This window comes from Haliotis asinina, chromosome 4, assembly GCF_037392515.1.
Source record: "Haliotis asinina isolate JCU_RB_2024 chromosome 4, JCU_Hal_asi_v2, whole genome shotgun sequence".
In the NCBI taxonomy this organism is placed as follows: Eukaryota; Metazoa; Mollusca; class Gastropoda; order Lepetellida; family Haliotidae; genus Haliotis; species Haliotis asinina.
The window spans coordinates 49,698,290-49,721,725 of NC_090283.1; the positions used below are offsets into that span (position 1 = coordinate 49,698,290).

The 23,436-nt window shown below is 38.7% G+C and overlaps 1 protein-coding gene across 1 annotated transcript; it reads left to right on the forward strand.

Annotated features, from left to right (window-relative positions):
* The first annotated feature begins 952 nt into the window (after window positions 1-952).
* On the forward strand, window positions 953-22,102 carry LOC137282550 (guanine deaminase-like). The gene is made up of 14 exons (XM_067814315.1): window positions 953-1,032; window positions 3,391-3,503; window positions 5,244-5,332; window positions 6,832-7,003; window positions 7,664-7,751; window positions 9,057-9,159; window positions 10,073-10,100; window positions 10,292-10,399; window positions 11,050-11,139; window positions 11,985-12,082; window positions 18,444-18,511; window positions 19,825-19,983; window positions 20,342-20,488; window positions 21,450-22,102. Exons 2-14 carry the CDS (start codon window positions 3,399-3,401, stop codon window positions 21,506-21,508), a joined length of 1,314 nt encoding a protein of 437 aa, XP_067670416.1. The 5' UTR covers window positions 953-1,032; window positions 3,391-3,398; the 3' UTR covers window positions 21,509-22,102.
* Window positions 22,103-23,436: the final 1,334 nt, after the last annotated feature.

Genomic DNA, 23,436 nt, shown 5'->3' on the forward strand with positions numbered 1-23,436 from the left:
ATACAGAAGCCAGTGAGAGGACAGAGTTGGTACATGTTTATACAAGTTTGTGCAAGCACCGATGGTTAACTGATGTGTCCTATGCTGTTGGGATGAATTGAATATCTTCTGAGATAGCGGATTTGTTTGTTGGTGCCTGGTGATCTTTCACGCGTGTGATGATTTGCCTGGATGTTTTACTACTATAAGAATGTCTACAATTATAGTCGGGTTTGTAAACCACATCCTGGGGATTGGATTTTCTGTTTTGGGGTCGTTAATTCCGTTCACCTTCAGGAGGTATTTAGATTTCGTGAAGTAGAGAATATGGTATCTATACCGATTTGCCTGTGTAGGGGATGGAAATTCAACGGTGCTGGCTATGTTGACCCTAGTGCATTTTGCAGCACTTTGTGAAATATCTGACCCAGGCCCCATCATCAGTTACGATGTTCTAGACCTGTTCTCTAATGTACCATGAGGAAAGAAGTTGTGCATCCATAATGTTTATCCTTATCATAGAAGATGATACCTTTGTCTGACACACACTGCATTCATCAAAACAGGTCACACGCTCTAGCGAGCGAGCGCTATTTAAAAATCCGGCTGCATTCAGGATTATGGTCAAAGCAATCAAAACATGACTGCCTCGTTATTGTGTGCACCTTTGTGAACTAGGATGCCTTTCTTTTCACTATGCTTTCCGTTTGTTTTCTCGTCTCATGAAGGTTATTCGTCAGACTGCTTAAAACACGCACCTTTCATTTACCCTTCCTGACCTGTGCTGTCTATATTTACCTATGCATTGGCTATCGTGCTTTACTATGACCACGTGACTTGGATCAGCCAATGCATTTTACCTAACATTCCCTCCAACTCCTTCCACCAAAACTGCCGTCTGACCGCATTGACTAGTAGTATCCTATTGCAGCAGGCAGCGTGTGTCTTCTCATTTGGTCCTCCTGTTTTCAACTCAAACACATCGAACAGTCATCTGCAGCACTGGTCCTTATAGGCAAACATTACACTTCCACCCTGACAGAACAGCTGCAGGTAAGCTCTACCATTCTGAGACACGTCCTGTGGTACATGTATGACTGCTACTTAGACACATCATACGGTACACGTATGACAGAGCCAGGGGTATATTAATCTCTGTTAATGAGACACGTCCTATAGTATATCTATTACTGATACCGAGACTGAGACACGTCCTATGGCACATGCATCGCTTTTACCGAGACATGTCTTATGGTATATGCATCACTGTTATTGAGGCACGTCCTATGGTATATGTATTAATGATACAGTGAAACATAATGTGGCACTTGTATCTCTGTTACTGAGACCTGTCTTATGGTACATGTAACCCTGATACTGAGACGCATCCCATAGTACATGTATCACTGTTACAGGGACACGTCCTATAGTACATCTATCACTGATACTGAGACACATCCCATAGTACATGTATCACTGTTACTGAGACCTGTCTTATGGTAGATGTGTTAATGATACTGAGACACGTCTTATGACACATGTATCCCTGATACTGAGACACATCCCATAGTACATGTATCACTGTTACAGAGACACGTCCTATGGTAGATGTATCACTGATACTGAGACACATTCTATGGTACATGAATCACTGTTACCGTGACATGTCCTATTGCACATGTATCACTGTTACTGAGACACGTCCTATTGTAAATGTATTAATGATACTGAGACAAGTCTTATGACACATGTATCCCTGATGCTGGGACACGTCCTATGGCACATGTATCACTGTTGCCGAGACACGTAGCATGACACATGTATCTGTTACTGGGACATGTCCCAACGACACATGAATCACTGTTAGCGAAACACATCCTATGGGACATGTATCCCTGATACTGAGACAATCCTGTGGTACATGTACGTCTACCGGATACCTGCCACGGTTTATTACTTTTATCTGACCGGCTAGCCTGAGGGGTTAATATATACTCACACGCGAAAGTAACGTAACTCAAGTACAAAGGATGTATGTATGTATGTATGTATGTATGTATGTATGTATGTATGTATGTATGTATGTATGTAAGTATGTATGTATGTATGTATGTATGTATGTATGTATGTATGTATGTAATTTTCAATATTAAATACTAGAAATACAAACATGGTCAGGTAGATAAAAAATGAGTGAAGCCATTTCATTGGTTTCGTCATTAAGGCTTCGAAAAGTAAAGGGGTTGACAAGAACGGTTCTCGTTGGCGTTGACCGGAATATGCCGAGGTAACCCTAAGACGACCGCTCCGAGGAAGGTCATCTGTGGTCTGTGTAGCGATGTATCGATGTCGGAGACTGTAAATCGTGGATACGTTTTGGACTGACACTCAAGCTTCTAAATGTCCCATAGCCAGGTGCATGATACCCACATGTTCACTGCCTTGGTGATTCCTTCTATTGATGTGTTTTTACTCGGGCCTTCCAAAACGCAACAAAATATTATTGATAACACCATCAGGCTTCACTATGTGCCAAAACCTCAGATCAGTTTAGGGTTCCAAGTTTGTTTCCCGTTTGGCCAAAAAAAGACACAGAAATATGCCAAACCCTTAAACAGATTACACATTTGTGTGATTGACGATGTTCATAGATATTTACAGGATAAATCGGAGATATTCCGTCTTCATGCCATTACACAAGGTTGGTGTATTTTTATTGCACAACATTTAGGAGCATGTACACTCGTTTCGAATTTGTAGGGTTGCAGCATTTAAAGACTCACTCCATTTGGAAGGAACGAATTATGATGAATGAATATGACAGTTTTGTAGTGATGGGGGACATGGCACTTCTTCCTTGAGGGCCCTTTAGATGGCCAGGTGAGACCTGTTAGTCAGCAGATCATGTCAAATTTCACTCTGTAGGAGGTTATCAGGATATTTCATCAAGGTTTGTTTTAAGTTCAGCATGAAATATGGCTTATCTAGCTTTAAGCAGTCTGATAGTCTCCTGACAAATTGTCTCGATAACCCAACGTCAAGCAGTCATTTTGGAAATAAACATATCACATAAAACTAGGAAGCAGAATAATCAGTAACATGTTTTTTAGACATAATGGGAGAGCGTTGATTCCTGGAGTCATATCCGGGAGTTTTTAGTTCAGTATGTAAGAGTGCTTTCCAGTCTAGTCTGTAAATCACTGAAGACACCGTTTTCCGTGTTCGCATGACATTGGAAGAGGACCAATGACTGGACTCCGTTCCATGGAGGACGTGAATGGAAAGGTATATTACTGTACATCCATCGAATCTTGTCACAAATCGCCATAACCGATCACACCAACTGGATGCAGATTCCACTATCTATTTGTTCCTTTTTATATACTTCACCATTTAACACCGTTTACACAGGATCGAAAATGGCTGACACTCCGACTATATTCCGTGGCACGTTTGTACACTCAACGAAGGAAGAAGACATGGCGATCCGCAACGATATGGTCATTGGAGTGAGGCGGGGCAAGGTCGGTTTGTTTAAATGAGAATATATATTATAAATATGTGTTCATATATTTGTTTGCCTCAATGCACTGTACAATATTGGAATGTAAGATTACACACACACACACACACACACACACACATGTATATATACATACATACATATACACATATATATACACACACACACATATATATACACACACACACACACACACACACACACACACATACATACACATATATACATATATACACTGATGCACACATGTATATATATACTACGATAAGGGACTGGAATGGACCGATATTATGTTTACCAACTGGGCACTCCTTCCTTGAGTTCCTGCATTTATATGTACTTTTGCGTTTTATGCAGTATTGAGCGTGACAACACAAATAATCTCAAGCCATCATTTATTTCTTTTTCTTTTATGGCTTTGTTAAAGTATCACCAGCAGAAAATGTTATTGTCTATTTAGGAGTGTACAATTTTATTAACGTTCCAAGTACATGTGGCAAATCAAAATTATGCAAGCACTTAATTGGAACTGATCGAATACCATTGACTTGGCAAGGACTTGTGGACTAAATTGGGCTAGATACAGCAGCGTGTATGCTATATTGGAACTTCGATAAGAGTACACGGAGTATTATTCCCGAGAGACAAAGATGATATTCTGACACGACCTTCAGCGAGACAGATGCTGGTCGTACATGCTTGATCACGAGCACATCACATCACAGATTTCAAGCGACTCATCCCTATGATTTATATAGCTATATTGCCTTTTCCTGCCTGCATTATCTAAGGCGCGGATAATCGTGATGGGATCTTCTCTGGCGTGTACTTTTTTATATTGACACCAAGCTTCAAAGTTATTTCAATCTGCGTGTAATTTGTATGCCATATCATTAACAATGGGAATACGCAGGGCGTATGGTTTCACAGACCAATATTACTGTCACACCTTTACTGTTACTTCCATAATATTTATTCAGGTTGATTACCAATACTGAAAAGTAAAAGAAACACAACTCTGGCTTCTTGTCAAGTTTTTACTTAAAAGACATAAACATGAACGCTTACTTTTTTGAGATTTCATATGTTTTGGAAATTGCGTTTACTTTTCTGTTTAATATAGTTTTAGGAAACACAGAATTTGAAAACATTTCCTTAAACTGTGTCTAAATTTGAAATATTATTGTTTCGCTTTGCGTAAAGATATTCAAGACTGCATCTACATTCTATTTTACATGTATACAAGTTTAGGAACGTTGTGGGATCTTCAGTTATAGCTTTTGTTCGTAATTGTGTCCTCATCATTAAAGATGAAAGTACGCCATTAGCCGACACTCTCTGTTCACGTGTACCCGTAAAGTTCCAGGTTAGAATATTGGGTTTCAATAACTTATGCTTGTCATAAGAGGCGACTTGCGGCATCGGGTGATCAAACTCGCTGATTTGGTTGACACATGTCGTCGGTTCCCAATTGCGAATATTGATGATCATGCTTTTGACCACTGGATTGTCTGCTCCACAGTCGATAATTTGCCGCCCGCCGCCATATAGCTTGAATAGTGTTGATTGCGGCGTAAACGTAAATTCACTCACTCCTCGTTCGCATGTAAGATTGTTCACCCCACGTCCATGTGGTACACGGTGTCGTATTGTGCTCGTTGATGTGTTTTACATGGTATGGTATGGTATGGTATGGTATGGTATGGTATGGTATGGTATGAATATCCATCGTTTGTTTCAGATTATTTTCATCGAGCATGAAACACGTCTTCCCGATCTGATCAGCGAATATTGTGTGCCTGGCGTGAACGTCCGACATCTGGAAAAATGGTAAGTGAATCCATATAGGATCTGTATTCATTTCCATGTATTTTTACCAATAATATATACCACAGAACTTGAGAAAGACAGGAATGCCAACACTCGCGAGATTTGCGTGACATCAATGCAAATACGCGATACTTCACCGAGAGTTTGGGTTCTTAACTTCCGGTTGACTGGTGCGACAATGGCAGAGTCTTCTAATGTCATTGGATATGCTCGACGTAAGCGAATGAATAAATAACACCAGTATCTAATGTAAATGAAACTAAAATGTACGAAAAATTACTTAAATAAAGATCAGCAATAACGGTCGGATGTATGTCTTGTTTAGGAATGACAGTTAACACTTGACGTGATTTCCAGACTTCGTGATTTTTCACAAAAATACGTTCTAGCTTCTGTATTATAAGAGTAATGAGTGAATATAGTTTTACGCCGGTTGTAGCAGTATTCCAGCAATATTATGGCAGGGGACGCCAGAAATGATCCTGATAGGAGGGGCATCTATCCCGGGTCTTCGGCGTGACAACGAACGCTTTAACAAGAAGGCTACCCCACCAATCCTTTTCGTTGAAAGAAGCATCTGCTGGAATGATCTTAATCACAGTATCAAACATGATAAATGTTACATCCTGTACGTGTTATCACTGATATATTTTTTTTTTATTACAGGATATTTATATAGCGCACAAATCTATGCTAGTATTGATTGCTCAAGTCGCTGGTATTTGTTTTCCCTCGATCATTGGATGTCCGTCTCAGCGTTACATCGTATTATCAATCTCAACTTCCTGGGGAGTATACAACTATTGCTGCCACTAAGCGCACCAAGTTTATTGTGGCTCTCTCATCCGAACGAGGTACCCAATTCACAGCTGGGTGAACTGGAACACATAGTCACAGTACTTTGTCCACGTTTACTGCACGTTGCGATACCCGCAACTAGGAGTATGCACATATTCATGAGGCCACCATCTGGTCATATAGCAACGGATTCGTGGGTTCTTTTATGTGTACAGGGTTGTGTACTGTACACTAGGGGTTGTGACAACACGGAAATACTCTGCACACAAAGTTTACTCCAAGGTTTTTACACCCGGTCACAGGTGGGCTCGATTCTGGCACCTCAACCTCGCTGGATCACTAGCCTGGCCCTTTTGCTAGCTCGCCCACCACGCCCCTGATATGTGTGTGTGTGTGTGTGTGTGTGTGAGAGAGAGAGAGAGAGAGAGAGAGAGAGAGAGAGAGAGAGAGAATATACGTGTGTGTTTTGAGACCAAAAATGTAACATGAAACGCGAAACTGATATGCATACTACCGTCAGCTGATTTCCCTGATGTCAGGTCTTTGATGATATCGACACAGTCAGAAATATTCCAGCAGCATGACTGATGCCCGTAAATAACATATAATTCACTTGCACTCAACCCAGCCACCAAGACCGGCGAATGTACAGTGTATCTGTATAGTCTTAATCTGCACAGCCTCTGATTTCTATATGACAGGCAGTTTCTGATCCCTGGGTTGGTGGACACACACATCCATGCTCCACAGTACGCGTTTGCTGGCTCCAACATGGATCTACAGCTGTACGACTGGCTAAAGACGTACACATATCCAACTGAAGCTAAGTTCAAGGACCTGACGTACGCTATGGATGTCTACACCAAGGTGGTGGTAGGTCTCGGACAGTGTACTCAGTTTGAGCGTTAAAATTTCATTATTAACGGCAATGACGCATCGTTTACGTAAACGTTGTAGATCATGTCCTCTGTTTTGTACATTGAAGCGTCACTGCCACTCGTAACATCGACATTTTCACAGATCAGCCAGTTCTGTAGTGTTTTACAACGGCAAAGTAAAGAACTGAGTCCGACGGCACAGGCATGGGATTCATTGTCTGTGTTGAAAACTGTAAATTTTCAACGACACTTCAGCAGTTTTTTTAATCTTGACTGCTTCGACAAACCTGCTTGGGATAATGTTCGTTAACACAGTCACCCGTTTCTCCACCGACTAGCTCACACTCGATTGTTCATAGACTGTCATCGTCATCGTAACCTTAAACAGAAAGTCGCCATTGTCCATTGTCAAGAAATATGGTTAATGTTTATGACATCACGTTGCAAAACAGCAAAAGAAACGCAAGTGAGGTTTGTCAAGTTTTTGAAAAAAAGACATAAACATGAACGCTTTGAGATATTTTTGGAAGCTTGCGTTTCTTTTGCTGTTCAGTATATTATAATTACATCATACTAGATACATCACGCATACTTCCAACCCACTTTCCTTTTACGATTCCATTTATAGTGACGATTTCTTATTTCGTATTTCCAGGATCGAACTCTGAAGAATGGAACAACGACTGCATGTTACTATGCTACATTACACAGAGATGCCACAAACCTGCTTCTTCAAGTTATTGGTACTGTTGCTGTATCAAGCATTCAAAACATTGACTTATTCTTGACGGTGTTCTTCTGAACCTTTTGACTGAAGTGAAATAAGGACGAACCATCTACTAGAACCGAGTATTATTGATGTTAATGCCATACTTCCATGTCATTTTGCCTGGCATGTGGGTCTTTTCGTTTGCTAGACATGCTTTATAACTGTGAGTGAGTGAGTTAATATTCAGCGTCACATCGGCAATATCTCAACGTGACGAAAACAATTTATATTTGAAAAATGAAATACTTTGAAGAATAAAACCTGTCACGAAGGACAGTTAAAATACTATGGTATCACGGATATTGGTATAAAACTAGCATGGAATTCGAAAAGTAAAACACTCTAGCAATTATAACAGACAAAACAATATAAAACACGACTAAAGGTAGATCACCATACCAGGGACCATGGCAACTTACAATGCCTCTTCCACCTGCATGGACCCTAGCTGGACGTACATCATCCCCTCAGCTGTCGACTGTATGCAAGTTTAGTCACAAATTAAAATGACAGTAATACTAAAGTTAAAAAGATTAAATTTGACATCGAATATTTTTGGACTTACGCACCCTTGCACTAACGATCTGTGGTATTCATTCAAACTTCCAATCATAAAATATTTATCTGCTTACAAATCTGTCAACAAATTTACAAATTTAATTTGTTTTATGTTTCAAAATGTTTTAATTTCTTTTGTGCAAATAGTTTTCGTCACGATATGGCTGACATATAATATTAACTCACTCACTCACTCACTCAGTTTAATATGGCTTACATTGTTACATTGTGTTAAGGTGAAAACACTGCTTACATTTTTGACGCGTCAGTAACAAGACTGATTTTCGATGCAATTTCATCATCCCTGTGTCCAAGTGAACACTTTATTGTCAGTGTTTGTGACGTGTACTGCTTGTCGGGCAGGATGTGTTAACCGTTTCATGGACATCCCAAATCATCCCTAATTCTCAATTACAAACACACGATCCTTGTTTGTCGTAAGAGGCGACTAAACGGATCGGGTGGTCAGGCTCGCTGACTTGGTTGACACATCTCATCGGTTCCCACAAGCGCAGATTGATGCTCATGTTGATCACTGGATTGTCTGGTCCAGACTCGATTATTTACAGACCACCGCCATATAGCTGGAATGTTGCTGAATGCGGCGTAAAACTAAACTCACTCACTCACTCACGATCCTTGTAGTAGCCGATAAACGGAATCCACAGCTGGATAATAGTTTTCCGAGTATGGAGAGATTTTGGTAAATGTTTATTGACAGAAAAAGCCGGACAGAGAGCCTTTGTTGGGAAGGTAAACATGGACTGCTGCAGCCCTTCCTATTACCAAGAAACAACGCAAGAATCTTTGGAAGAAACAAAGAAGTAAAGCCTTCCTTTAACATGATATAGAGTGTAAAGCATATTGATCTAGCCCTTATTTTGAACTGTAAGGGATATTGTTCGGGCTCGTGTTTTATTTGTGAATAATATTGTTCTAGTCTGTGTTTTATGTGTCAATCAATTTGTTTTAGTCCGTGTTTTATTTGTGAATAATATTGTTCTAGTCCGTGTTTTATTTGTCAATCAATTTGTTCTAGTCCGTGTTTTATTTGTGAATAATATTGTTCTAGCCCGTGTTTTATTTGTGAATAATATTGTTCTAGCCCGTGTTTTATTTGTGAATAATATTGTTCTAGTCCGTGTTTTATTTGTGAATAATATTGTTCTAGCTCCTGTTTTAATTGTACATTATATTAATGTGTTTCTTTTTAATTGTAAATCTTATTGTTCTTGTCCGTGTTCTATGTGGATATAATATTTTTCTATCCTTTGCTTGATTTGTATACAATATTGCTCTAACCCGTGTTTTATTTGCAAGTAATATTGTTTTAGCCCTAGTTTTATTTAATAACATTGTTCTAGCATGTGTTTAAATTGTAAATTTTATTGATCCATCCCGTGTTTTCAATTGTAAATAACAGGACAGTGTTGAATGTGTATGAACAAATTACTTCCGAATGTGACTGTGTAACATGAATATTGTGTAACTTGTCCTCATCGCTATGCGACTGAATGTATGTGACGTTTCAGTTTAACTCACTCACTCATGCTGGCACAAAGGGTAGGGCAGGACATGTTCGCTCTCCTCGCGAATGTTTTATCGGTCCTTAATTCATAATATTTTCCTCACTAGTTTCCCTTTGGCTTTCCAATTATTCTGCCTAGCGAATACCCAGGGCTAATCATTCTCTGCCGTTCATGTTTTATGTTCACTATCTACCGCGTATGCTTTCAGATTTGTTGAATCAACTATATCCAAAAAGGTAAAGAAAACAAATTGTTAACATTTGGAGTTCACTAAAACCATAGTTCTTTACGTACATTAAATTACAAAAATATAGCTTGTGAATCTGTTTGCACATTATCAAGAGAACAGCGCATCGATGCTTGCATACTGAGGGCGTAGACACGATGAGCCGGTATAAGCAAACATTCATTGTCGTTTTTCCCCTAGAATCCGCTGGTAACACCAATAGTAACACCAAGAGCTTTTGGGACAACGTCAGAGAAACTTCTTGCATCACTTGGCCGACTAAGTCAACAGTATCAACTTCCAGTACAGGTTGGGTAACTGCTAGGGATGTACTGCCGAGAGCGATGATGATCATTCATTTTGCAAAATTAAATAATGCATCAATTTTACTATTCAGAATACGTCTACACTTCGGTGTAATAAAGGTCGTGGCCGCATTTCTCTACAAACTACTGTGCTCAGAACCGCAAGTGCAGGGCTTTTGCCCCCCGCTAATGCTGATCCTGAACGGACGCGAGCGCTTGATTACACGAACCTACTCGCGTTATACCGGGACATGTTTAATTGTATCTTACCTTCTTGATTGAGGTTACAGGAAGGGGTAAATGGTGACGAATGACATTAAACTTGGTCGCCATCTAGGTTTGCTTGGCAGGGCGTGCGCGGGCGCATGAAAGGGCACAGGCGTTCGTGCGCACTCGCGGTTCTGATTACGCTCCAGTACTAACAGCAAGATCCATTGTGAAATTTTCGGGAGAACTTGTATTGTCCATTGGTCAAAAGGCTGAAGCAACCATATTCATTCACTTATTAAAATGTTAACAGTTTTACAAGTGCCTTATTCAAATAAAAAAGGTCTACATAAATTACTTCATGAACAAGAAAGCAAAAGCTCCAACAAGTTTAATGGCGCCTCATGAACAGGCCACGTTTACATGAATTGTCAAATTTGTTTGCAGACCCATGTCTTAGAAACCAGGGGCGATGTGTCCACCCAGACTTTCGACCGTCTCCACGCATGGGACAAAGCTGGCCTGCTGAAACACAATGTAAGACAAGGATGCCTTTAACTCTCCTCAATGTCAGTAGTGAGATTTGTACGAATGTTAATGGGTTTCTACACAACACATTTTTTCATCAGCAGTGAAGGTAAGCGGGTGGCAAAGTATGTGTACACTACCCAAGTTTAGACTCACTTCAAGCATTCACTATATGTCATGCATATAGCATAATGTTCTTACATTGAAGGTGAATTACTCCACTCACGAGGATCATGCATAAAATTGCTGAAATGCATGTGCAAATATCATGCATCTGAACAGGTGCGTTTTGGTATAAAATTTTGTTAAGAATTCGCCGATTTTCTCTGATTTACTGAACACAACACAATGATCATTTCAACGTTACGGATTCGGTTTTATCAGTTCATGTGTAAAATATAACATTAAACAGTTCTCTATTTTGTTGCAAAATCTTTTGATGGTTAGTGTACAGTAATGTGTTTATATCTTTAGTATATATATATATATATATATATATATATATATATATATACATACATACATACATACATACATACATACATACATACATACATACATACATACATACATACATACATACATACATATATCAGGGATTAAAATCTATGATAATGTATGTATGTATGTATGTTTGCATGCATGCATGTATGTATTGAAGTGTGCTTCATTGTATATGATATGCGTGTGTGTGCGTGTGTGCGTGTGTGTGAGTGTGCGTGTGTGTGCGTGTGTTATATGCTACTATAATTCCGTAAATCGTCATTGATTTTAATTACTGAGATAGGATTAAGGATACCGGTATGTTGTGTTTGGAAATCATTGGCTTTAGAAATATTGGGTATTTATTATAGACAGTTCTAGCCCACTGTGTCTACATGTCAGACGTGCAGCTCGACCTAGTCAGACAGCGTGGTTCCGGCATCGCCCACTGTCCCAACTCTAACATCACGTACGTAGTACCATATAGATAGGAGTATGTCACCAAATATCACTTACATTTTTCCCTATTAAGAAAAAGGAAAGATCACTCACAGTACCGTATATGGTACTATACGAAGCTAGGGGTCATCTAGTACCACCTAGTAGACATTTTTCACTCATTATATATATAGATGTTTCGGTGAAAGAACAAAGGCGGCGACAAAACGTTCTCAGACGATAATGTGCACTTTTTGCATTACGTCACAATGTGTTGACGTCACTGCACCATTCCAGTCTGCCCCTCGTAATCGAACCTTTTTGCATTACGTCACAATGTAACCGACGTGACTGCTTCGTCGCATCCCGTTTCTTGGTTTGCAGTTGCATCACACAGCTCACATCACTGTTGGAAACATTACGTTTATGTTCTCCGAAGGATAAAATGTCTCATAGTTCGATTCAAAATTTTACAGAAACACGGTAATATTTGCAGTGTTTACATTCCCACAATGCAATCGTGGAATGTCGCATGGCTAGTCAGCTTCAGCTGAATGTACTGTTCTAAACTTTCGTTGGTAGTAGAAATGAGATGTTCATATTGCCTTGTATGGTTTAACCCCCTGGATGCCGAGTTTTTTTTCAGGCGCACATTTGCGTAGGTTTGAAAAGTGAACGTTTTGTAAGATTTGCGCTCACGTGGTCCTGGATCTGTGTACGGCTATAAAATTGCACAGGAATGTAGAATATTTAATTTCCTATCCGTTGGTATAAATATAACTGCGGCTACCTCAGAGGTTTGAGAAATAGACACTGCTAAAAGTTGTCGAAACCTTTTGTGTGTGTTGAAAAACAGTAAATTTCTCCGTTTTTATCGTGCACCAATAAATGCACTCTGCTACGATTTTTTTTAATTTGGCATCTTTAAGGAAAGTGTGAGCGAAGAAAATACAGCTTGATATCTGAACGACATAAGTGTATATGAAATGGATGTATGTGCTAATGCATAACGTCATACTCACAAAATAAAAAAATGACCAGCAATAAATGTCAAAAATCGATTTTCTTCTATGACGTCAAACGTCGAGAGAGAAGTCATGCACGTATAAAGATAAGGGGGCATAACTCCGCAATGCTTTACATTAGGTCAATGTAACTCAAATCACATGGAGAGAATGTGCCGTGGATACGGACAATATATTTTCGTTATGTTTTGTTTAGAGTGAACCAAACTATTCCAATACAAAGTTCCCCAATGTGAGAGGATACCTTTCGGTAGTTTCACAATTTGTAAGAAAAGATGCCAATGTGCTACATCAGAAAGCAAGTAATAGCGCTTTGGATGTACCTATCCGATACATTATTGAGTTCTTAGATTCCCATATTCTCCTGTTTGTGTAGATGTATTTTGATTAATTTTACATAATTATTAACGGAGTAACAGCCACATTTTTAAATGTAATGAAATAACTGAAAATAATGCGACATTTTAGTTGACGTCATGGCGTGTTTTGTGCATTTTGTGACATCGGAAAACGACGACTCTGGTTGCTGATTAGTATGTATCTAACCTAATTTCTACTCAATGTGTAAAAGATCTCGGCTTCTGTGTCAGAATTCAACACTTTTGACCCAATATATAAAATGAATGGTTTTACCACTGAAATAGTGTCCTGAATATATCAACAAATACACGGTTTTACTACATATCTTGTTGTGAGCAACACGCGCACCTGTCTAGCTCAATTTAGCGTAAATGAAAATTTCACAACACCTGAATATTTATTGAATATTCATTTAGGAAATAAATAGACTTTTCTTCTTATGATTATGAAATTATTTCACTTCATAAGTATGCAATGAAAGGTACAAAGAGATCGCTTTTTCAGTACAGAAGTATTAGAATATGGACGTGAGGCTTGTCCAAATTAAGACATGACCTGGTTTATATATTCTTAACGATTTTCGTATAAATATTGTTTGAGTTAGATATTCTGCCATCAGATATATTTTAATCGAATTTGAATTGACTTTATTATCGAAAAAAAGGATAAGATACCATGAGACGTTTTTGACAAACTCGCACCTGGTCAATCAATATTCATAATTATTTTGTCTATAAAAACGACACAAACCAATACAATGAACAAGACAATTTCTTTAAATAGCAGTATGTGTGCCCCTACATTTCATAAAATGTACAAATCATTTTCATTAATATTATCAGTTTTACTTACAAGTTGGATTTAAATCGCTGTTTATTAACCTGTTCATATGAAACTGCAATATTTGTCCCAACGTATTGAATATTGTACATTACGGGAACTAAAGCATATGTTGCAGTTATGGCTACGTGTGATCTTCCAACACTTGTGTAGAGGTTTAAAATGTGGTATAGTACACTTACTGAGTCAATTTCCCATGTAAATATTATTCAAACAATTAAAAGCTTACAAAGAATAAAAACGCACACCTTATATCCACATGTGATATGGTGTTGAACATGGATATATGTACATACTGAAATCAGTTTCATGAAAAAATATCGGAACGATACGCAAAATATACATGACAATACTAAAAGTGCAATCGGAATGGTATGGGCATTGTGTTTACTCTTGTTCAACCGACCTTCACCTCAAAGAAATTGCCTAATATGTGCAACAATGTTGACGTATGACATCACTACCGATGACCGATTTCTTTCAAAATGGCGGCTTCGCTGACAAGGGTGCACAGGATTTAGCGAGGACTTTTTCCTTCATTCAGGGATGTTTTGTACATAAATGTGAGATGTAAGTAATCGGAATTATTCTGACTATCTGTGTATTGTTATATGTTTTTAACGTTTACATTGTAAATGACGGAAGAAGCCAGAAATGCCGATACGTACCGTTGTCGTTCTGCGTGATTTTGCGTCAGTCATGGCGTCACGCTGCACTAAAAGTTTGACAGTTTCTTATGAATTACCAAATGATTTCATTGTATCTATTTTTAATTATCTATTTCTTGCTACGACACTCTTCCCCTGAATATAATAAGCGTATTGGGCCATTGTAAGCAATGATTAGACGTATGGATGTTGGAAAATTTCCGAAAATGATACGCAGTGTAAAATTGGAAGTTTTCTTTGTTTACATTTCAAACATGCGCTGTCTTTCGAGCACAGCGTTCGTTTACATACCAACTATCTTTCGTTACGTTTTACCTAGACCTTTGGTATTGGTGACAAAGACCATTTGTAATTCGATTATAAGATGTTTGGGGAATTCAATGATGCATTTGTCGTAGCTGACTATGAAATATACGTGATGTTATAGGCATCTGAATACTGGCCTTCTCGAAACGTGATTTTGTAAACACTGACCAATATGGCGGAAAGCGCACTTCGGCGTTCGTCTAAGTGTATTTTCGAAAACATCCCAACCGATTCTGGGTTCATCGGCGACGTTTCAGAATTATCATTACTGGTTACATGAAAACTTGATATCAGTGATCAATAATATGCTATTTTTGAGACTCAATACTCACAGTATTTATCCGATTTTCACATTTCAAAACATACATCAAATAACGCTCTGAATCGCGATTTCGGATAAGGTGAAAAATGGCGACATTTACGATGAAGCCTATTTTGAAAAGCAATCTTAAGCACTTTAGCTTGGTCTGTGATAACAGTGGATGGTATCACGAAAAAGGGAATTTTCAGCAGAACTGAAAACTGTGAAGTATATATATGTGCGTGGTATATTTAGAATTTTATTGGACTTCAAAGTGAGGTATGTAGAGGAGGGACATATATGTCCCTGTGGCATCCAGGGGGTTAAGAGAATCAGAGATGTAATTAAAATGATCTAGAGAAGATATTTAACCCGAACATAAACCGTCACCAAACTGTTCATCATTTGTTTTTCTAGTAACGTGTGTCTTAACAAAGGGGGTTGACACGTCAAAAGAACAGCGCATCAGCTAGTCCTGTGCGGGGATTCTTAATTTAGGTCACAAACACCGTCGTTTGTTTTCTGCCATAGATTGATCGAAATTGGGTTTACAAATTACTTAGTACGGCATCTTACAAAATACAGTCCGTTCTACCACCATGTGTAGTGTAATAAAGCACACTTTCGCCCTGAACTATTATATCGTCAAAGCACTCGGACGCTTGCGAGTTCAGGGCGATAGTGTGCTTTATTACACTATACATGGTGGTAGAACGAACTGTATTTCTCAAATATATATATTTATTGATATTCATTTATATGTCGATGGTAACATGAGGGACTGCATAACATTACAGACACATAATAAGTCCCCCTTAGATAGTAGTTAAGATAGTAACTCTTGCTAGAAAAAGCGTACATAGAATAGGCCCCGTTAAATTACAGTTTACACGTACAATAGCTCTCTCGTTATGGGACTGCATGAGACAGTTCTACTTATTGTAACAATTCCACTTGCTGTCACTGCGTTCAGTGTGTGCACTGTGTGCATTTCTTTGGCTGTTTCTGCTATATCAGTCGTTTTCAAAATATGCCAACATGTAGTTCTCATGAAATGACAAAATGAAATGATTCAAAAGGTATGTTTTCATTCTTTAAATAGCATATGCTGTTGCTCTTTCTAAACATAAGAACATTAGGCCTTAATTGCAATTATTTTTAAAAAAAATTTATTGTTTTCTGAAATCACCAAATTTACATTTCTTTCCCGTAACAACACTTTAGATGATGTAACATGTTTAAAAAAATTATATTTCTAGCAATATCGTGGGACAGACATAAAAATAAACTTACATTGCATGTATATCCACATAAATGTTTGAATTTGCATGGATTTCTTTGCTTAAATAGATTTGTATGTATACTTTCTAGAAATCACACATAAAATTAAGTTTCCATTTGTTTTGTTTTTTTTCGGCAAAACCTCACCCAAGAAAATATTTTATTACATTAATGGTACTGAAAACACGCATACTTCTTGATACAGTATTTTTAATTCAATATGATTATTTAAAACCTTAAATACCAAAAATATAGTTGTTACGGGAAAGATACGCAAAAAATGTTGCTTAACAATCTGTTTTTCACATTAAAGAAACATCACTATACTGAACCAAAAATGTGAGTTTACACTGGTTTACACCTAAGAATATATTAAGACTTATGCATATTTAATACAAATATCCCTTGTGACCTTTACCGTAACATACACGTTCTTTACAGTAACAGAATTAATTCTTTACTGTAAACGTTACGGTTGCATTCATTGTAGTTAACTCAGCATGTACATCCAGCGAATGCTGTTAATTGTATACGCATACGGTAGAGAATAATATTCATGTAATAATTAATTCTACTTAGGGTAATATATTAGTAAAAACTTGAACATATAATAACAGTAACATATATATTCTTTCCCCTAACAATTACCACTCTCTACTGCAACAGTCTGAGGAGGAAAACATCACTTATCATCTGTTTTTCACATTGTATAAACATAATTTATTGAACCAAAAGTGTGACAGGTTCACACCTAATAATAGATTAAGATACAAGTTTATAATATACATAGTTCCTGTTTAAACATCTGATTTTTCTTTCCTGTTACAATTTTTTGCGTTACAGGAAAGAATGGCACAGGATAGAAGCACATCAACACAAATTACATTATTAGGAACTTAATGCCCCTTCGCAAAAATTGGACTTTGCAAGTTTCAAATGTTTCATTGTTCAAATGCAATCATGGAAACAAAATTTTGCAATATTGTACGTGTCAGTGTAACACTATTGTCACAGGAAAGATGCTTAATAAATACATGCTCCAAGTCCTAATATTTTACGTCCTTTCCCCGCAGCTCTCAGTCAATAGTACATCTGGAACTTGGGTCATCATGAGAACACAGGAAGTGCTAAAGAGCACGCAGAAGTTTGGGTATCTAGGCATCAGGGATCATACATCATTTCAGATTTGAGGCTGTCGTTACGGGAAAGAACAATAGCTGAGGGACAGCTACAAAACATGTCTTATTTTTAAAGAAATATGGCATCTTTCAATCGTTATGTGTGAGAACTAATCAGTTCATACACATGAAATCAGCCCCCGAAAGTTACCTAATTAAGTGAATTTGTATCAACAGATAAGGAAAACGAACAACACCCAGACTGAGGGACAGTAAAAACAGATCATTTTTAGCCCTTTCAAGGACTGTAATAAAAAAATCTAAATACATTTGTCCACAATTAAACATGGATATACAAAAATAATGCCTTAATTTCCGTCTTGGGCTGAATAAATGCAACAAATATTTATGTGATTGAGCGGGGGCAAGAAATCCTACATTTTCTGAAAACGACTCATTTAATGCTGACGAGGATTATTACATTGTTCTTCAGGTTGAGAAGCGGTTTTCTTGATGTAAGGAACGTGCTGGAAAAGGGCTGTAAGATTGGACTTGGAACAGGTATATCTTAACAACCAATTCGAAACAGCAGTATACAGAATGGTAGTTCGGGACCAAGGAGGAAAGTGATAAGGTGACCGACAAAGGTTTTACTTGGTGAAAACAGCTAATGTCCGACTTGGTCCAGACTTGGTCCCGAACTATCAATCTGTATACGGGAGGAATCTCATAATTGAATATTAGCTAGAGTATATGACAAAAAATGCTACTGGAGTGTGGAAAGACTAACACTTAGTGTCTGAATTTATATAACTTTGATAGTAACAAACTGATCCACATAAAATCAAAAGGCGTGCCAGGGAGACCAGAGATTCCCCGAAGATATCTAGACTTGTTTCATTTAAGGCTTTAGTTTGCAAAGAGGGCTTGGCAGTAGGGAGAATAATGTGGTTAAAAGTCTGTGAAAGACAAGACTGTGGAGAGAATGATTTTGAATGTATGTATACCGATGGAAAATGTAAGGGACGACATGAATGGGCAAGACTTAGTGTTCCTTTATGTTGTTTTTAAGGTTTCCTCACAAACTATGTGATTTGAAGCATATGGAGAAGCATGGAAATATATAAGGAACACTTGTGCTTTCATAAGATCCCACATTTTCCCCTCAGTTTATATAGCTAAGAGTGAATGAAAGAGTTTAATTTAAGCCACGTCAGCAGTATTTCAGCTGTACTTGATGACTTAAATAATTTGAAAATAACGTGAAAAATACATTTCATGCTAAAAGTTGCTAACAAACGATAGTGAAATAATAAAAAACACCACCCTTTCAGATTATGGACAACTCTAGACCTGCATTAAAATAACGTAAATACTACCTTTGATTGTAAAGAGAGGTGTTTTATGAAGCTAAGAAGCCTGAATAGACACTTCCATGTCCTTTCTGTGTTTGCGTTAAGCTTTTAGTTTTATCAGTCGAGTCTTTGACATCATTAGCATTTGGGATGTGATGATGTGCCAACCAAGTCAGTTAGCCTGACCTACCAATCCCTTAAGAATATCGTTTGTTGCTGAAGACAAACACTACCACTGATTTTCACAGTTAGTGATGGCAAAGTTGATTTAAGTGTATGCCTCAAATACCCACGATTGCTGCGGGTATGTAATGATTTCTGGGCGTCGATTACTCATGAGCAGCACCCTTAAAATACTCACAGCACTTATCTCATAAGATGCGTTACATCACTTACCACTATCAGTCTTGCCACTGTCCTCTTGAAATACGGTCACATGAATGTTACAACATGCAAAGATGATGCAACTTGTACAACGCTAATATCGTTCATAAAATAAATTATTTGATTTCTTTTGAGATGTTTCTGGAGGATACAGTAGGTCAGTGTTAGCTGCACTTCGCTTTGCGTCTCAAGTTTCGAACACTATCGCAATACAACGTGAGGAAAGAGGGGAGAACTACAAAATGCTGTCATACAAGGAACTATTTCGGCTTGCAACACTAGGCGGAAGTGAAGGTTCGAAAACTCTTTGTATCTCTCATTTTCTTAGACCTTTAGATACACATTCCAAAGTATATTTGTAAATAATTATAAGCATCGTAGATCAGAGCATCATTTAAACCTGAAATAACCTGAACTGGAGACTGAAGAGATTCTGGCACTTCGGTGAACTGACTTTAAGCAACCTTCTTCTATCTGGACATCATGTGATCAAACTCAGTGGACCTACATCAGGCTGCATTGAGTGTAAATATTGTATTAATGAGCATATAGAATCATCCCTTTTAGTCTTAAAGTACTTATCCTGTAATTGTAATGGCATCTGGTTGAGCATCTTGTGAGGTATTAATTAAATATGGGCTATTTCTTCCAGTAATGGGACTAGATGAGACAACAGGGAACTTTCAGGTTGGAAAGGACTTTGACGCTATCGTGGTCGACCCAGTTGTGGAGAACTCTCCGTTCGATGTCTTTCCTAACGACACATTCTCCGACGTCATACAAAAGTTCCTCTTCTTAGGTAGGTAAAACTATAGGAAGAACTTATTCGAGTACAGCCTGAACAGAAACAAATCAAATATTTGTTATTGCCACACAGTTGGCAGTGCGAGGACACATCACAGTTTCTACGTTATGTTTGTATATCTGTCTTCTGCGAAAGTTTCCTCTAGGCTTATGCATGCATATGCATCTGTGTAAATGTCATGAAACCAAAGGATCGTTCATGTATGTATTGAAGGTAATACGGCCTAGATGCAGGATTCATAATAATTGCCGGCTCAGAGGAACAGCGCCGGTTGTTATTGTGTCTGGCTGGCAGTATTTTTTTTCCAACTGGAATCTTTCCCTTACTTTTTCTCCTTTATCTACGTTTGGGAATCATCCATGATACTCTATGTTACGATAACTTACAGGTTCACTTCCAGGTGTTTCAGTGATTTACGGATAGGAATGTCAACACAATTTTTTAACAAATTAAAAACGTCTCTATGTGCCATGGGATTTACTAGCCGATTTACTAGCCGATTAGAGACTGTGTGAGACTGTGTGCGATGTAGTCTATTTTGTTTTTATTGGTTTGACTAAGGCCTGCAGAATGTTTAAAGGTAGCAGCAGGTCATGATGTCCAGCTGACGTATTGCAGTCACTGTATATGTGTAGCTCGTGTTCATGTGGATATAAAACCTGTTTCTGAAAGTCATGCACGTCCTCTGGGCCAACATGGTATTATATCTTCGTTGTCTTGTCAACACATCCATACCTTGACAGTCTGCAACACAATTTTGCAATAAGAAAGTATTAGGTGGAATTTCATTGATTTACCACACACAAGTTAGTGTCAAGCTGTGTGACAAAGATCGAAATTACGAGGGTGGTTTCGCTCGATCGACTCTTTCAGAGGGCCCAACAGACCCCAAAACAAATCTGATATCACTGATATCCGTGATGTGTTTTACACGGTTTTTTTTCATTTTCAATAGGTGATGACCGCAATATGATTGATGTCTTTGTGGCTGGGGCTCGGGTATCTGGACGATGATATGTGAGGAAGATGAATTCTATGCAAATTGTGTGTCTTTATGTAAACAGAAACTACAGAAATAGAGCAATGAACACTTTACAGGAAGTGGACTATAAACAGGTGTCCACGTGTGAAGTGCCTATTTATATGGAGATGGCCACAAACATAACAAACAGAAAACATGAGAACGACAAAACCAGGACACCCTCATATACGACACTACCAGAGCAGACGCCAACAACCATATACACAAACACTATGGAAGGTGTTCGCAAAAAATGTTTTAGTGAGTACTGAATAGCGAACCCTAACACATTAGAATCACCACGCAGCTCTGGTCAGTAACAATTCCTGTAATTTACCCCCACAGTATTCTGGTCCAAGTCGCGCTGAAACTACATCACCATCCCCTGATACAAGCAACGATCCAACATGTCACTGCTTGTCATATTCCAAGTTTGACGTACACCGCTACAACTTCTAACACGAAGAGACTGCTCAAAGTTTAAACAGTACCCTGTGACAACTTCCAATACGAAAACGGCTGGTAACAAAAATATCTTTATGATTTGTAGTGATTGTTTGATATGAATACAATTATTTATTTGTCAATGAGCGTATGCGTGTGTTTGTGTGGACCACATGCACAAGGCGATCCTAGTGCTACGGCTGGTGGAGAATTGGAATTGTAATCATTGTAGCGCTAAGATCGCTTTGTGTAAGTATGTCTAGTGTCCCAGCTTACTGAAACAGCGGAATGCAGAGGTTCAACGTGTGTTGCCACATTACAACCCACTCCCATCTCCGGCTCCCGAATCGGCTCCACACCATTGTACCTGTGCGGAGAATCGTACCCGGGGTTACGGCGTAATAGGCGAACAGTTTAAGCATACTTAACTACTCCACCGCCGATGTAAATGTTGAGTACACACTGTGTGTGATGCTGTAAATGTCCGTGAAGAGTCGGGTTAGGACTGGTCGCCAGCAACACTTTCTTGTCGTAAGTGTCGGGTTAGGACTGGCCGTCAGCAACACTTCTTGTCGTAAGAGTCGGGTTAGGACTGGCCGTCAGCAACACTTCTTATCGTAAGAGTCGGGTTAGGACTGGCCGTCAGCAACACTTCTTGTCGTAAGAGTCGGGTTAGGACTGGCCGTCAGCAACACTTCTTGTCGTAAGAGTCGGGTTAGGACTGGCCGCCAGCAACACTTCTTGTCGTAAGAGTCGGGTTAGGACTGGCCGTCAGCAACACTTCTTGTCGTAAGAGTCGGGTTAGGACTGGCCGTCAGCAACACTTCTTGTCGTAAGAGTCGGGTAAGGACTGGCCGCCAGCAACACTTCTTGTCGTAAGAGTCGGGTTAGAACTGGCCGTCAGCAACACTTTCTTGTCGTAAGAGGCAACTAACCGAATCTGTTGGTAAGGCTCGTTGACTTGGTTCACTCAAGTCATCATAACCCAGTTGCGCAGATGAATGTTGATCACTAAATTGTCGGGTCCAGACTCGATTATTTGCCATATCGTTGCCATATAGCTGGAATATAGTGCGGCGATAAACAGCAAACGAATCATAAATGGATAATGCATTTTATATTGTATTTAGCTGTAAAGTGGTCAAAACTATCAAACACTTTATCCGTGAAAGGGTAGCTACAGGTCGCAGAGGACAGTACTGCTGCTGCATTATGGTGTTTCAGCGTGGTGTTCGGGGAGTGCCTGAGATGATGCAGTGTCGTACAGAACAGGAACTCTAATGCATGATCTTCGGTATATCCGTGTCCGTGCACCCTGTTCAGAGTATCAGCGTGATGCTTAAGAAAAGACTAAATTGGGCCAGACTAAAACGTTAGCCACTTTGCAACAAAGATCATTCTGGCGTGCCCAATGTCAGTCTTGGAATGTGCACATTTGTATCCAGGGAAATGAAATTATGTGGGTATAATTTGGAGA

Coding starts and splice junctions, on each gene's coding strand:
- LOC137282550 (XM_067814315.1), top strand. CDS start 3,399: ATGGCTGACACTCCGACTATATTCCGTGGCACGTTTGTACACTCAACG. Junction 7,752..9,056: donor CCTGCTTCTTCAAGTTATTG/GTACTGTTGCTG, acceptor GTTTATTGACAG/AAAAAGCCGGACAGAGAGCC. Junction 11,140..11,984: donor CTGGCCTGCTGAAACACAAT/GTAAGACAAGGA, acceptor TATTTATTATAG/ACAGTTCTAGCCCACTGTGT.